At 38.6% G+C, this 17,447-nt stretch overlaps 1 protein-coding gene across 7 annotated transcripts; it reads right to left on the reverse strand.

Moving 5' to 3' along the window:
* Positions 1-14: 14 nt before the first annotated feature.
* On the reverse strand, positions 15-15,240 carry usp20 (ubiquitin specific peptidase 20). Of its 7 annotated transcripts, none has more exons than XM_026355278.1 (25): positions 14,991-15,240; positions 14,607-14,707; positions 14,316-14,369; positions 13,911-13,973; positions 13,660-13,800; positions 13,440-13,542; positions 13,091-13,160; positions 12,863-12,976; positions 12,624-12,723; positions 11,595-12,108; positions 11,357-11,506; positions 10,972-11,084; positions 10,459-10,631; positions 8,488-8,582; positions 8,347-8,380; positions 8,205-8,250; positions 7,931-8,111; positions 7,667-7,793; positions 7,414-7,583; positions 6,387-6,468; positions 5,268-5,376; positions 5,072-5,174; positions 4,917-4,985; positions 4,655-4,823; positions 15-4,355 (listed from the first exon to the last, which is right to left on the reverse strand). In XM_026355278.1, exons 2-24 carry the CDS (start codon positions 14,682-14,684, stop codon positions 4,666-4,668), a joined length of 2,847 nt encoding a protein of 948 aa, XP_026211063.1. In that variant the 5' UTR covers positions 14,685-14,707; positions 14,991-15,240; the 3' UTR covers positions 15-4,355; positions 4,655-4,665. The 7 variants fall into 7 exon arrangements, with proteins under 7 accessions (XP_026211063.1, XP_026211060.1, XP_026211062.1 ...); XM_026355275.1 differs by having other exon boundaries at positions 14,607-14,710; XM_026355277.1 differs by having other exon boundaries at positions 14,923-15,240.
* Positions 15,241-17,447: the final 2,207 nt, after the last annotated feature.

Below are 17,447 nucleotides of genomic sequence, written 5' to 3' on the forward strand. Positions count from 1 at the left end.
AAAAAAACAACACATTCAAACCAAAGACCAGGCAATTTTAATAATTTAGCTAGTCATGAGTAATTACAGCAGTTAAACAGACATTAACAGACAACTCACTAAATTTAGGTCGACTACTTAAGTCCCACATCATCATTAATCACCATTATAATGACCACAACAGCCACACACTGTAACTACTAAGGAAATGTGACTCAGTGAATTTCCACTGATGTCTGCAGAATGCCGTGATCTTACTGATGAATTCTCTCGAACCACAGCAGTGCTTGTGTTTCCTGTGAAGTGTTACTCTGACAAGCGTAGTTACATCCACAAGCAGACACACTTACACATGGGGCTTAGTAAAGAATTACCACTTTACATTTCACTGCAATATAATAAGTGGCACTGGCTCTCAGCTGCTCAAACCTTTCAAATATGTCTTTTCCATTTTATTGCACTTACTCCCCAAGAGGTACTGTATCTAGACACAGTGCACACATCCCCACAGTATCTAGAAGTTGGGTCAGGGGAACTGGACTGGACCAACTGATATAACTTCCAGTTAACTGGATGACTGACAAGCTTCATAGACATCCCTACATGTGGGAAAGGAAAAACTAACACAACAAAACGGTTTCCTTAAGACAAATGGACAAATAACTGTCCTCTTATTAAGATGGATTTTGGAATAGCTCTTTGACACATTAACAAACAAAATAGGGATGGATTACTATCGTCTGGAATAAAGTTAATAGACATAGGGTAGCTTTTCTAATTTCAGGTGTGGTTAACATCATTTAAGATGTCTTCCTTCACTTAGTTTCTAATTGTTTTTGGTCCTAGAGTACGCCGAGGGATATGAGCTGTAACATTAACTAGTAGCATATCTGTTATCTTTGAACTTTAAAGCATCTATAGCCTATGACAATGCTGTTAAAACCTAATATACACTACCTGCCCAACACCAAATGGCATAAAGATACAGAGGTGAACATGCAATAGTGTGCTGCATTTAGCAAGACTTGGTAGAGACCAAAAAATGGAGCTAAAAAAGAGTAAATGGTGGACTAAACATTAACTAAGTTCAGATGAGTAAGAAATAGTTTGCTAATTATGCCATTCCAACTAAAAAGGTCATAACATGTTAGCATGTTGTGTTCACAACATGTTTCCACTGCCCCTAAGCAGTAAAACAGGTAGAAGAAGATATGCAGACAGTCGTGATTAAGAATTATTATGACCTTAAAGTTGAATATAGCAATCATCATTGGTATTAGTCACAGCTGTCTGCTATAACAAGTCTAAATATCTGTGGTGAAAAGTCTACTGGTATTCTTGGTTACTCTATTGGATTTTTGGACAGATATACTAATATTTACTAACAGTGCATCTGCTAATTAAGTATGTTTCAAGAGTCTGTCTGCAGTCTCAGCTGTTCATGACTCAAAGTGACTAACAGGAGACGGCTTGGTGCAGATTGCACTTGCTAACAGAATAATCACGTGCATGTTCATTTGAGTAAATAACATCTGTTATATCTTCTAATGAATTGTTTGACATTGTGGAGTATATCTGAGTAGTTTCTCCGTAAGCCTACTAAATATAAAGTTGTACAAGCTGGAGAAAACAGATAGACACAACTCCTTTATTTTTAAATTTTTTTTAAGACTTATTTTTAGGGATTAGAGCAAGTCAAATAAATTTGAGCTTTAGATATGTTGGTAGGCTTTGTTGAATTGGGATAAAGCTCATCCACTACTAGCTGTACTCTCCTGTTTAGTGTACAGACAAAACTTCAAATCTAACTTTCAATATTGGTCTTTAAATTAATGGCCACTTATACCCTTCTCAACCCATGTCCATTTCAACATCAGGCCCCTTTTTACACAAAAATGTATGATAATAACAAACCATTTGTCATGGTAAATGTACTTTTATGTCACCAACATCCCCTTTTCTAATTGATCTTGAGCTGTAAAATACAGCTGGGAAATGTAATGGTACGCAGCTAAAATACCTTTTTAAAGCTAAGGTGGATGTAAATGAAATGAAAAACACAGATTAATTATCCTGGTTAAAGAGATCTCTGCTAATGTTAATACTGAGCTGAGGTACACTTGAAATTTAGTTTCTAAACATAATGAAGTTGATGCCACTATTATCAAACAAAATTAACAGTATGGTGAAGAAGGTGCCAATCAATTACAGGTAAATATAAATAACCTGGGCAGGTACATCATGGTTGTGTAGGGCTTGAAGGCACTGTAATCCAATGTAGGGTAACTGAATTGCAGCTCTTGGTTATTACATTATTAACATTCAGTTTAGGATCTGCTTGTCTATATTCCAGAGCTCATTGTTATAATGAAACTTAAAAAAACTTTAAATTTTAAGTTTAAATTATATATTTTATAATTCTAAATGTGATGATGTTTCCCTCACGATTCAATCTAATAATGATACATCATGTAATTTTTCCTAGTCCTACCTTTCAAAGTTCTTATATAAATTAATAATCAGTAAATTAAGACAAGGGACAGAAAAAGTTCCTTTACGTCAACATTTTTGTTACCTTGTGTTACAAGACTACACTTTAACTGCTTAAAAAATGTGGTGGCTAATTTTACTTACTCAAATCGGTGCAGAATAAAAGTAACAAGCCTGTAATTTATTTTGACTTAAAGGTTGGTTAGTTTATTTGGCTGAACTTGGGATGACTGCTGCTCTCTCTTCCAGATGCGGCAAATTGATCTGGCATTGATTTTACTATAAAATTAATTGTATAATTCACGAGAACCTACACATGTGATTGTTGGAGTCATTTGGGTATTTCAGATTAAACTGTAATTACAGCAGTCAATTACTGAATAAATATAATCCTCTGAGCAACTCAAGCATTGAACACACACTTGTTTACGAGTCTGATCCGTCTGTGATTAAAGGATATAACAGGAAAAGATAAGACAAGATCTGGTTTTGTTTTCTTGACACAGAGCGCTGTGGTTAAAGGACTATTTTGATTGATCAATTCCTGTGTGGGAGGCGATGTGAAAAGCTTTACACCCCTAGTGTAATCTAAGTAAACAACCCATGGCGTCTGAACAAATTAAGACGTGTGTACAGAAAAGTTTAACATGCTCAACAATAATGCAACAGATGCTTCATGGTGTAACATTTGGATTTTTGAATGACCTAATAACCAAACATATAAAATAAATTTTTAAATTATGTATAAATAGAAAATATACATTGTCAGTCACACTATATCATCAGTGACCTTACTGTTGTACGGTCTGTATTTACACATGTTGTGCCATTGGTTTGTGGTGAAAAAGAAATTCAATTAATACTGCCCTCTCTTGACGGTATCAGGTACTGCTTTAGTGGTATTTCTTCCAAAAACAAAAGATAAGATCATTTCTATGGTGATGTTGCCATGAACCCATCAGTAAATTACCCACTTTAAACTTTATTGCACCAGATATGTTATCACTTCCCATACTTAACTCTACCTACATTACTTATATTCGCAGAAAATTCTTCTATTACTCTATTTTGTTGATATTCATATCTAAACTTCTCAGTTGACATATGTTTTTGTATGGAGTTGTTTCTTTTTTAATTTTGAGAACATAAATGTCAGTTTGAGCACGAAAAACTTCTCCTCCTGGTTCAAAAACGGAGTTACAGCTGCATGCGTTTTGAAGCTTTTCAAATGCAAACAACCATGAAAACCCGCACATGCATGTTTTGCAGTTTCAAACAAACCTGCTGTGTTTTTTTATATATAGTTCAATAATTTGATCATTGAACTTGTTTAAATAAATAAGACTTCCATTCCTGAGGGCTCAGTGTACTTTGTACATTTAAGGTTGTAGGTGCAAGAGTATGTTTTATGCTGTAGCTCTCTCGATGTCTGAAGTTGTTGCTATGTTACTAATAACCAGGAAAACAACAGAAGGGTTGTTAATTTCTCTTGGTTGTTGCTTCCAGTGAAGACAAAAAGCCCTCAAATCAAACATCACACTGTAGTTCAGCATTCTGGTCCGTGACATCAGCAGCTGTCTGCCTGCCACAGCCAGTTTAGCAGTATATGACACCTAGTCACTACAGCAGCCAATGAGACATCATAGATAACAAAAACAGCTCCTAAGATGTGGCATGACATCCTATTTTTACACCTTAAAACTGAGAATCAGACTTATCCAATGAGTAAACGATGTGATATTTAGGTACCGTTTCATCCTCCTGTGATACAGCTTCAGAATAACACGTTGCTACATTTACAAAGTGCACACTACGAAGCTTCTTCACCAAGGTGCAAAATCCTCAGCTTCCTGTGAGGGCAGGACTGGAAAAGGGAATCAGGAGACCTGGGGATATTGAAAGTTGAGAAACAAGTTGAAAGCACATGAAGCCTTACTAGGGTGTAAACTCTGGTATCTTGGTGGTATAGAGATAAATTCCTTCTGGCCAGCTGCTTTTTGCTGTCCAGAGGTACAACAATGAGCTCATTGGTGCTGCATGTTCCAAGACCAGATACAATCACGGCTTCCAGGAAATTTTTCTCTGAAGTATACTCAAACGTGAATGTGTAAGCTCTTATCAGGAATTACCGATTCAAAAGTATATAGGCACTGAGCAGTGTTTCCCAATAATTAAAGATTCCAACCTCTCCTTATCTCAAAGTGCTCTGGTCTCTGCCTCAATTTTCCTCTCTCCATGAAGGCTGTCAGGGTCAGCCGGGGCCACTGTCTGTCTAACTGCGATCTCTGGGCCTCCGCCATAGATCCCCAACAGGTACTGCCATGTCTCCTCTGAGATCTGACCATAGTCTGCACCTGAATTGAGAAAAACACAGAAACTAAAGGTCTCTGATGTCTGTTTTCTGCATTTGCACCTTTAATTGCAACTCGAACAGTGCAGAGGTTTACCTTGTTTGAGTTGTATGTGTCCTCCTTTCATAACGCCAATTTTACTGTTGTCAATGGGACCAGGTGGCTCTGACAGAACAAATGATAAAAAAAACATTTTAGAAAGATGAATAACTTTAATGCACAATTGTATCTGCCTGAGTACAGAGTCATACCATTGTCTTTGCCCTTTACAAAGCTCTCCCACTCTCTGAACCACTGCATGCTGATGCACAGGATCACTGTTGGAGCCTCCTCAGCCTGGAACTCTTTGTTCAGCTACAGACAAATAAAACTGTTCACTGAACATCCATCACAAAGCATTAGACGTATTAATGCAGAGGTATACCCTTGCAGACTTCAGGCATTTACCTTGATGAAGGTGTCTATTTCTGTTTTTCTGCGTTTGGCTAAAGCTTCAATCTCAACCTGGCAGATGGCACACATATACAGGTGGTTGACAGCAGGGCCTCCTCCAAAACTGAGGGCAGAAATAGCAACATTAAACAGAAAGGCATTAAACATATACAAAAAAAACAGATGAGTGTAAATTCAGGGACTGCAAATGTATATTTTCATGCTCACTTGTAAACAGGCCATCTTTTATTAAATTGACCAAACGCCTACTTGATTGTTACCAGCTGCCATTTGTTAATACTAATAAAATCAAAACATACTTGTGCAAACACAACATCAATTGTCACCATATAAAGTTGTTGTGGGTAGTTGGTCATTTCCACATTTATTAGACAAGGAGCAGCATTTGGAGTTGTGTTCTGGTTCTTTAGATGCTAAATACTATGTACACCAACTGATTGCTATCTTTAAGTGTTTGCCACATGATGCCCTGCATGTAGGGCGTCATTTGCAGGTTACAGTTTCCTGCTGTGAGTGGGAAAAACAATAAAAAAAACTGCCGTCTGTAAAGTCAAAACAATAACCTGTAAAATTCACAACACTTCACAGCTCCAGAGCATTTTAATATAGTTTGGTCTGTTAGCACTGGCTCATTGTCCATTGTTCATGTCCTCTGTAATCTATGACACAAGGGTGGGGATATCAGAGCCAGGAAGAAAGCCTGCAAAAAACCTGCATCAGCCAACTTAGTATTACCAGGCAGAGGTTAACGCACTGGCCAGCTGTTCATATACAGTAGTTAATGCTGAAAAACATAGTGGATTTAAGAGGGTGTAAACAAACTGCTTGGTTTGGGTATGTATGCATATTTGGATATACCTCAGTTAACTTTACCTAAACGCAATACAATCAAAGTAAATTTTTAAATATACAGCACAACCTAGAGCTACGGAAATTTGTAGAGTCAGATAAAAGCAAATGAGACTTACAGTTTATTATCTAACTGATAAGGATGTGTTTTTTTGGTTTTGAGTTTCCTTTTCAAATGAACACAGTGCTGAAATGTGCAATTTTCAAACTGCATGCCTTCATGCACCCAGTGTCATTCATTAGCTTGGCTTGTTGCATGTTTACCTGTTGTAAAGGTACTCCCACACATTCTGGGGAACAATCACAACCAGATCATCTATGTAGTGGTATTTATTAGGAGGAATCCCTGTACAGAGACAAAAAATATATTAAAAGGGGAATTTACTGCATGCAAAGCATTTTTATCCCACTACACAAAATCCTCGCCTTTTCCCAGACGCCCTTTTGAACAATGATGATCTTATCTCACAAAGTCAATAAAGTCATTTCAAATCAAAATCACACAAATCCAAAAGGCACACTTAAAAAGTGCCTCGGAACACTGTGTTTTCTGAGTGGTTGAAAACAATGTATTCATCTAGATGGACCCGTTACCTCCCTACAGCACTGATCATTTTACTGACATAAATCTGTTGCATAACATGGAAAGAGATCTGTGCAGAGAAGGATTTGCAAAACTGTTATAAAATCCTGACATTCAGCACTTGTGGTGTGTCTACTAAGATCAGTGACATAATCCACATCCTACTGATTATATTCAAATTTTTTGTGGTCGCTACAAAAAAAAAGTAACTTTAAAAGTTGCATCTGCCAGAAAAAAAACTGATTGATTTGTGTTGAGTGTTGCATGCAGTCAATTACCTGAGCTAAGCTAGCATTAGCTGTTAATGGACTGTAAATCCCTTATAATTGTTGGGCTGGCTGTTTGCTAAAACACCGTCTTCTTTTCTATTTCTGCACATTTTAAGTAGAGAACTTATGCAAGTGTGGGTGTGGGAGCTTTGGCATTGTTTAAAGAAAGCGTTGTCAATCCCACGTAGTCAAAGCGACACTGTTTATCTGTTACGCAGGTTTTTCAAATGACATCATTCAATATTTTTCTCAGAATTGACAAAGCTTCTCCAGAGCCCCTTGTTTACAATTGTATTCACAAGCTGAGTCATTTCCTCCATGACTAGTAAACTGGGTTCCCACGTACTCTGTACGTATGTGTACGTATGTGTTTTGTATGACAGGGCGGTATCCGATTACCATTTTAAACAAAACAAACACACAAAAAAAAGAAACACACCTCCATGCTGACAAAGAAATGTGTGATTGCTGATGGGGCCTGGTTCAGCGAAGGTGTTGAACTTGTTAAGCCATTCTCTGGAGATGTAAAACTGCAGCAGGCTGGGTTCTTTCATATTAGCCAGAGCTACCACCTTCTGCCTCTCCCTCACTGATTCTTCACTACTTTTCCTGCACAAGTGCAAGAAAAATGCATTTAAAATCAGCATAGATTCTGTATTTTTGTTTGGCATCACACAGGCTCCCATGCTCACCTATAAAACAGCACATAGGCCTCTGCATTCTGCACCACTGTCTCATGCACCTCTGTAACATACTGGTCATCAAACTCATACCACTGGCCGTTGATCACATTCTGACAGTAAGCTATGTAGTGTCCACCTGCAGCACAGTGAAATGGTGAAAGGGGAGAATATAAGATAGAGAGAAGAGCATGACATGTATGTGTTTGCTCACAAAGAAAATAACAAAATTATCTGTAAAGCTCTTATCTGTACGAAAATGAAACTATCTCATACTTCCTGCTGTTCCGTGGTGGCAAATAACTGACAGAAGATCATAGGTGGTGACTTGGGATGGACTGTCTTTAGCCAGGAAAGGTCGCATGTCCAGACCTTCCAATGGGAAGGATACGTGGCTGCTAATCTTGAACGAATACATGACTTCATGCCGGAATCGTTTCAGGTGAATGCACAGAATCTAAACAGAAAACATCCAACACTTCACATGGCCATTACAAAAACTTTTTTCTAATCAAGAAAGCAAGAAAGAGATCAGTTGATAAAGCTGTACCTCTGGGAGTCGAAGCACTTTGCAGTATTTAACACCATTTCTCAGCCTTTAAAAACCAAAATAAATTACAATAGACGTCAGTGAAAATTACTTAAAAACTACTCATTAAAAGAATTTGAATGGATTTGCCATACATACTCACTTTTTACATCTCTCACAGCTGTACATGTTGTCTCCTGGGAAAAGAATGAATGGAAATGGAAATATAAAATCCTCATCTACCAACGAACATTTAACAAACTACATGATTGTTGTAGAATAGCTCAACATGGGCATTATATACCTTTAAGTTCATCTGCAGCAAAGAAGGCGGCAAGGCAGTCCTCTAATGTGACCATGGGCCCCCAAAACCAACTGGGAATGCACGAGACTACGAACCTGTTCAAAAACACAACGTGAACAGATGTAATCATTAGAACCAGTCTCCTGACAGCCATTGTATTCACAAAATGACCTTCAAATGGGCCAGCAATTTGTAATGATTCAATTACACCAAAAGCAATGCTGCCTGAGGCGATATTATCTCCTGATGGGGTCTTCAATGGCAGCTCAGCCTCAGTATATCTCATCTCACAGTCTCCTGAGAGCCTCACCCTTTAGATGATAGTCTAGGGTGCTTTTACCCCTAGAACAAGGCTTTTTGATGACAATAGCTGAATACTGCAACTGAGGACAATGCAGATAAAACACGGGAACAAAACAGTAGTAAGTTGTAAGCTAAAAAACTGAAATAAACTCAAAGAAGTTCTGTAGAAGCTCTGTAATAATTCTCTGTAGAATTGAGACTACAAGAAACCCTTTTCCCATAAGTCCATTATTAATAGAAAAAATTTGGTTAGAACAGTTTTAAAGTTCAGGACGGGCATCATGGTTGGATGGATGATGATGTTTACAAAGAGCTGAGGGCAGTGGTACCGATACTTCAAGTGAGACAGTGCAGACCTCCCAGAATTTGCTTTACAAGTAATAGTGAATAATGCTTCTGCATCGTCGAACAGCACTATAAGTAGAATCGATTAACCTGAACTCTAGAATATTTAATCTGTGCTGTCTCAGAAACCAGTGAAGCTGCCAAGCAAAAGTAAAAGCAATTTTTGACATTTGGGATCTGTTATAAAATGAGAGAAGAGACTAGCAAGGAATTGTTTCTGCAGCTGTGTACAAGTACAAGTATGATAAATGCACAGCTCAGGTAAAGCATTTGGCAAAATACATAAAGAGGTACCATCACAACATACAATAAACTAAACACATGAGTTTGGATCTGCTTTGTAAAAGTTCACATTTTCCTTTTGTCCTGAAAGAGGTGCAAAAAACAAGCACCAAGGCTTAATCACCAAACTTCCGTTTTCTATGTACGACTGCAGACGCTCTTTAATGTAGGTAGATGCCTGATCCTCAAGGCTAAAAACATAATTACAAAAATCTGGATAGTGAATTTATAAAGAAGGCAAAGGGCCTGATTTCAGTATCACTGCTCTGCTGGTGGAAAAAGTCCAAGTCAAAGGGAAGGAAACTTTTAACAAAAAAAAAAAAAAAAATCTTTTTTTACAAATTGTAAAATTTCAACATCACTTTTGAGTCACTGTAGGGTCATCTGATGGCTCAGCACTCAAATGTAGTTGTTGAGCACTAGATCAAGCATTTAAATCTTCCTCAGTCTGCATAATCTCTCCACCCAATCAGTACGGAAGTGGGAGTCCTAAATGCCCTGTCACTGCATTAACCACAGAGAATCTGCTCTACGATTAGCTTTGAGGTAAACATCTATGATTTTTTATGATTAGCAAAGTGGTAACAAGCATCATGCAGCTTCATCTTAAAACACAATTTACAGAGAGCAGATCTCAGATGAGATTGGCATTTGGTTTATGAAAACATATTAATATTGTTCATTTGTCTAATCCCAAAAAGTGCAGCAAACAAGAAGACATACTGTTTAAAATGTTTACCTGCCATGGAAGTTTCAGCACACATGCCCTGACATGAACCAAATAAAGGCATCTACTGCAGATTCCTATGTAATGGTTTTCCCTGTGGTTGACTTACAGAGATAAAGTGAATTTTCATAAGCTATTCAATAATCCTGATTTCAACAGCTCAAGACTCTACTTGCATACCTTTCAGTTGGAATCTTATCTATCTGGTGTCATACTCAGACAAAAGTTAAAATAAAATGACTAACCACAAAAACCTGACTGCAAAATATCAATGACGCCAATAGTGTACAAACATGCTGACTCGTTCCACTAACCGGCGTATGGAGTCCATGATGAAGGAGATCCAGCCTTGTGAGCCATAACTGTCGGGACATACGCCCGTCTTAACTGGAAGGTTCTGGTGGATGGATGAGTGGAGCTTAGCCAAGTCTTCTTTACCAGGAATCGGGAGAGACAAGTCTTGAAAGGTTTCTACTGTAGTCGACACCTATGACAAATTAGGAGAACTGATTTACACAGCATATCTCCAACAGTATTTGCATGGTTTAATCTTCTATATAAATTAAACATAAAAATAATTGAATGGTGGCAATGACATAAATAAAATGCAAAATGCTAATACAAGTTTAAAATGTGGATAAATACATAAATAAATCACACATGCAATTTAAACATTACAATGTGAATGTAAAATACACCTTAATATTGAAATGACATAATGACAGGTGTAATAATTCCTTCTACATTCTACACAAAAATATCCAGAGTTCCTGAGAAAATATGCAAGTAGCTTCCCCTGGTGTTTAAACATATGAATCACAGCTCACCCTGTCACAGGTTAAACACTGGACCAGACTGAGGATAGAGCCATCAAAGATATCAGAGATCACACTGCGATAGTGAGACTGTTTCTTCTTCCTGGCACTGAGCAGCAACTGAGCTGGAGGACACGTGATTTCAAGGAGAATTTCAAAGGACAAAATTAATATTGTTAAAGCTATTTGAGATGGACAAAAACTTGAATGCAGTCAGTGTAATTAAATGAGTGTGGATCAGGGGAAAGGCAGGCAGAAAATGTCTAAATGGTCTAAAATTAGCACTAAACACAGAAACGTGAGGGAGGATTTGTACAATAATACTACACAATGTGAACCTAAACAGGATAAAGAGTTACTGTGTGTAAGTAGAACTGATCCATGAATGTTTCCATACCTTTTTTGAATGAGTATGCAGGTCCTGTGGAGCGAAGCGGGCTGGAGCGAGGTGGACTGGAGGACAGTTTGGGATGCAGCTCCTGAAGGGTTCGCACAGGACTACAAGGGGTGGACTGGGGATGGCTCATCGATGCTTCATTGTCTGGCTCTAGAAAACAGTGTAAAAAATTTTAGAGAGAATCAAATGCTGGGAATATAAATTTAAAAATCTTTTATTATCCTGTGGCATCTTATACCTGAGGTGTTGTTGCTCTGGCCTTGCCCAGTATTAGAGGTCTGATTGTTCTCTGGGTTTTGCACCTCAGTGTTTGAAGTTGGAGTTAATTCTTCTTCTTCTTCTCCTTCCCGTTCAGGAACTTCCTCCTCAGCAGCTGTATCCACATCAGCATCCTCATCCATCTCCTGTGAGCCTCCACGTAGCGGTGAGCCAGACACCCTTCTTTCCTTCAGTCTTTCCTTTTCTGAGATCACCCCACCAGGACTGACGCCCACCATCCGCACTGCAGGTGACATGACCCCATCACACTCATCCTGCATGAGCAGTTCGCTGTCACCTGTACCCCCTCCCTCACCTCGGTCGCTACTTGAGCCAGAATCACAGGAGAGAAACTCATCCTCAGACGGGGAGCGGTCGCCATCTCTTCTCTCCTCCCCATCGCTCCCGTCAGCGCTCATACTACAGTCTGTCAGGGGCTCCTTCAGCTCCTCATGCAGCTGGTCCATCAGACAGCGCAGGAACTCCTGAGTGTCCTGTCCAAGAAAAACACATTTAATCAAAAGGAGGATGCATGAAGATGGCTACAAAGACAGCAGTTTTGCACAGAAGCAGGGTAGGTGTAAATGGTTAACATCTGTCCAAAGATGGCGAATTCACCTGCCAGCAACACAATAAAAAAAAATTCTTGTTTACTTAATTTGTACTTAAAGTGTAAAAAGCTGACTAGCTGTTGACAAGCTATGCTCAGCTAAGCTAACTGCTTCTTTGCAACAGTACCTCTCCACTGCTGAGAGACAAAAAGGCATCTATAACTATAGCTGGTACTAGGGATGTAAATAAATAATCACATTTCAGGAATAAATTTAATCACTCCTCAAAATACACAAATTAAAAACTGAAGCCAAATATGTGGTTGTCCACAGCAAAGAATAGCTGTTCACAAAATGAAAGTAAAAGTCATTTGAGGGAACACATGGCAAAATAATCCGGAATTAAAAACTAATGACAAGACAGTGTGAAGCTGTTGAATGACGCCTGGTTTAGTTACCTGCTGGGTGCTTGTCCCTACCTGCTGAGCGTAACCACGAAACATGGGGTTTACTAGTTTGATGCCGTGAGACAGACTGGTAGGGACAACATAGCTCGGTCTGGACGCGCAGCAGCCAGGAGAGAAATTAAGATAATTTCACATGAGTGTTTTATAAGCAGAGACTGGTCTGATGTTTCTACAGCTGTAGATGTCTGTATTAAAATGTGTTCATAATTTGTTTTATATCACTTTATTACCGTTTTTTATGCCAGAGTTCTGAGATGAGTTTCTGGTAGCTCTTACACAGAGCAGGCTTTTTATCTGTCCGCACCAATCCACTGCAGTCCAGGAAGAACTGAGTGAGAGGAGGACTGGTGAGAAGGAAAAAATAAACCAACAAAAGCGTAATAACGGATTTAAAGGAAAGTTCATTAACAACATAAAAAAAACAACTGGTCAAATATGATGAGAGTAAATGACCTCACCAGTTGGACAGGGCTTGAAGAGCTGCATTCATGTAGCAGGAGTTTCCAATATTTTTCATTCCTGTCAAGCCTAAGAGAGAGGAGAATCAAGAGTCATTTAGCTTTTTGAATTCTTTTCAAATTAACTAGGCAATCTGACATTGTTAGAACATGTCTGGAGAGACACCTCATAGGGTTAATTATTATCTGGATTAAAAGAAACAGGCTAGTTTCTATTTTTAGGACTTGAAGCAATTATATCAGTTAAATATGGAATCTATGACCCAATGATTTGAGCAAATTAACGATGATAACATTGATTTTAGTCCTCTGTCCTGTCACAAATAAGTCTTTAAATTTACTTTTGTACCTCTGGGTTTCAGTTCATCCTCCTCTGACTCTGAACCTTCTTCTTCTGCCACAGCAATTGGTACTGCTTTTAGTGGGTGGCCAACTGACTGAGGAGCTGCTTCCTAGGAAAATGATTAACAGATACTATACATATTAAGAGGCATAAAGAAACAATTGTGTGACTTTGCAGCATCACTAACTCTACAATACGACAATAACCAGCTGGAGCAGAACTGTACCTGATCGGTGGCTTTACAGTGGTGGGGAGTTGCAGGTACAGCTACCAGGGCAGGCCTGTGCTCCAGAAATACCTCCCGCTCGCACACATAACACCAGATCCTGAATGTCGTCAGATTCACAGTCAGGTTGTGCTTCTTAGCCTAAAGGAAACACATGCACAGAATCATTCAAGATGTTTGTTTTAAAATAACAGCCATGATATTTTGACAAGATAAGCACAGGCTGGCATGTTTTTTATTCTGTGTCCTACCTGTGCATGCAGGGTGCTGTGATCAGAGTAGGACTCCCCACAACCAACATATGGGCAATCATTCTGTAGAGCAGAAACACGGTGTTAGACACGATCTTTCTGCTACATTTTAAAACGTAACGTTAAAATGTGACTATTCATCAGAACTGCCCTCATCTATGAATAAATGTGTAGCTGTACTTGCACATGTTGTATACTTGCTTGCCTGAGTTTGAAAGCTGTTGCATTTATAATTACATTTATGCCTCACATCATCATTAATTATTAATTAGCATTCACCTGGCCAACATTTCTTAAATGCTTTACCCTTAGTTGAGCAGCAGCTGCATTTTAGCTTGAAAAGATGCACAAGCTAAAGCAACAATTACCTTCAAAATACAAATATTACACATGTCCCACTCCTACCTGCAGACAGGCCCACAAGTTTGGACCCCCTGCACCACATGATTGGCAGGTTCCCTGCAGCAAGAGGAAGTGCACATGAATCAAAGATGCTTTACACTGTACTAAACAAGCATTTTAACAGAGCTTCCATGTATTCCACCCCACTTTGTCTATCATTGAAGAGAGGACTGACATGCACAGGGTGGTGATACCAAACATGGCTTATGTGTAAGTCATGGCACACACTGTCAGTGACCTACACTGTCTTTAACATCGTGCACAACATTTACAAATAAATAAATGAAAACCCACCTTGGCTTTCTGCAGGAGGTCATCTTTGGTTACCTCTCCGATTGAGTCCAGGTGAGGACAAATGTCTTGTTCAGCCATAGCTACTCGCTTCAGGTGAATGTCTTCTAATGGGACAGGGCAGTGGTAACTAAACTGTAGTAATTCAGATGATAAGCAGCTGTAGCTAAAGCTAGCTTCAGCATCTCAAGACGAACACATGATCTGCACGCACATAACCCACATATGAGATGAATGCTGTGAAGGATCTCTTTTAACAGCAACCCCTCAAATGCACCTACAGAATCGGACTCTGCAAAGTGAAAGGCCTCATATTTACCAGCGAAAGCCCAGAAATCATCTCACTGCAGCGATGTCAACAGCTGTAATTTAATGACTCGTATTTACCAACAGAAGCAGCTGCCAAGGTGCTAATCGCTATTATTTCATTCCTCTTGTAAAGAATCCATACTGGTTGGCAGGTGTAGGGTCGTATGCTAGCAAGATAGCGAGAAGCCGAGCTGAGGGACGCGATACCCCGGCCCACTACCCACAAATAACCCCCCCTCCCAGGCGCTTCACGGCACGGCACGGCACGGCGCAGGGCCGGATGAGGAGGAGACAACACGGAGACGACAGGCGGTCAAATCCAGCTCTGTAGATTAAGATATTATGGGAAGAAAGCTCTCATCAGTTATTTTATAATGTTACCACATTATTTATAGTGTATCTACTACTTTGATTTAAAAAAATATATATATTATTTACATAGATAGATAGATAGGTAGATAGATAGGTAGATAGATAGGTATATTTTCATTATACATTTTTATTTTTATTCAATTGGCGTGAAGATACCTGTTTACGGAAGTGACGTAAAGATGTACGTCTGTTAAAAGGGTCCCCCAGGCCACTTTGACATGCGCGTTCAATATCTTCTTCTCTTTCGGCTTTTCCCATCAGGGGTCGCCACAGCGAATCATCCTTTTCCACCTCACTCTATCATGGACATCTTCTACCCTAACACTAGCCTAACCTCATGTCCTCTGTTAAGACATCCATATATCTCCTCCTTGGTCGTCCTCTTGTCCTCCTGCATGGCAGCTCCATCTCCAACATCCTTCTACCAATATACTCACTATCCCTCCTCTGAACATGTCCAAACCACCTCAGTTTGGCCTCTCTGACTTTGTCGCTAACACATGCAACGTGAGCCGTCCCTCTGATGTACTCGTTCTTTATTCTGTCTAACCTGGTCCCTCCTAAGGAGAACCTCAACATCTTCATCTCTGCTACCTCCATCTCAGCCTCTTGTCTCTGTCTCACTGCTACCGTCTCTAACCCATAGAGCAGAGCTGGTCTCACCACTGTCTTGTACACCTTTCCTTTGAGTCTTGCTGACACTCTTCTGTTACACAACACTCCTGACACTTTCCTCCACCCGCTCCAACCTGCCTGCACTCTCCTCTTCACCTCTTTTCCACACTCTCCATCACACTGAACTGTTGAACCCAAGTACTTAAACTCCTGCACCTTCTTCACCTCAGCCCCCTGTAACCTAACGCTTCTACCTTGATCCCTCTCGTTCAGACACATGTATTCTGTCTTACTACGACTGACCTTCATGCCTCTTCTTTCCAGAGCAAACCTCCACCTTTCCAGCTGTTCCTCCACCTGCTCGCTACTCTCACTGCAAATCACACTGTCATCCGCAAACATCATTGTCCAGGGAGATTCCTGTCTGACCTCATCTGTCAGCCTGTCCATCAGCATAGCAAACAAGAAGGGACTCAAAGCTGATCCTTGGTGTAGTCCCACCTCCACCTTGAACTCCTCTGTCTGACCTACAGCACATCTCACCACCGTCAAACTTCTCTCATAATGCGCGTTCAATATGAGGGTTGAAATAGAACCATTTAAATGTACACTGCTTATAAAACCACGTTTTATTTAAAGTACAAATGCTGCAGTAAGAAAACCATGCATTGTAAACTCTACTGAATGTAATGCTGTTAGAATAAATATGTAAATCTAGAACAGACTTGACAGTGTCAAATGGTCTAGTAATTAATGAAAATGATCTTTGTTGCTATAGAGAGTTGTACAGAATCTATGGTTCAACTACTTTATGCATTCCCAGGTGGCTTATTATAATAATACAATCATTTTTATATTTTAATATTGATATGAATAGAAACATAAAAATGTCAAATAATGCACAATACTTCCATCTGAATTGTAAAGTGGGATAAACAGAAATACTCCAGTGAAGTACACGTATCTCAGAATTGTATTTAGTTTCACTGCTTAAGGTGTATTAAGTAACTCACCACTTGTTGATATAGCCTAAATGGTCATGAGGCAAATACTGTGACTGATGCAAGCACGTAAACAGTGGAAACAGCGAGCTTGTCCAAAATATTAATTTATTAAATTATTTTATTTTTAGTTGTTGAAAACAATTGTAGACTTTTTTGCATATGACAATTAAAACCTAATTCATAATTACAACAATTGCATAAATAAATACTAATGAAAATATATATTTTAGTATTTTAATTAATACTTTTTTATAATATGAAGTCCAATAATAATACTGATCCTGAGTCGGTAGCCTCGTTTTATTATATTATATTTCTAGTATATTTATATTATATTATTATATTTCTAGTATATTTATTATATTTATATTATATTAATATATTATATTTATATTATATTATTATATTTCTAGTATATTTATTATATTTATATTATATTAATTTATTATATTTATATTATATTATTATATTTCTAGTATATTTATTATATTTATATTATATATTTATATTATATTTATAGTATATTTATTATATTTATATTATC

Source organism: Anabas testudineus, chromosome 12 (assembly GCF_900324465.2).
Source record: "Anabas testudineus chromosome 12, fAnaTes1.2, whole genome shotgun sequence".
In the NCBI taxonomy this organism is placed as follows: Eukaryota; Metazoa; Chordata; class Actinopteri; order Anabantiformes; family Anabantidae; genus Anabas; species Anabas testudineus.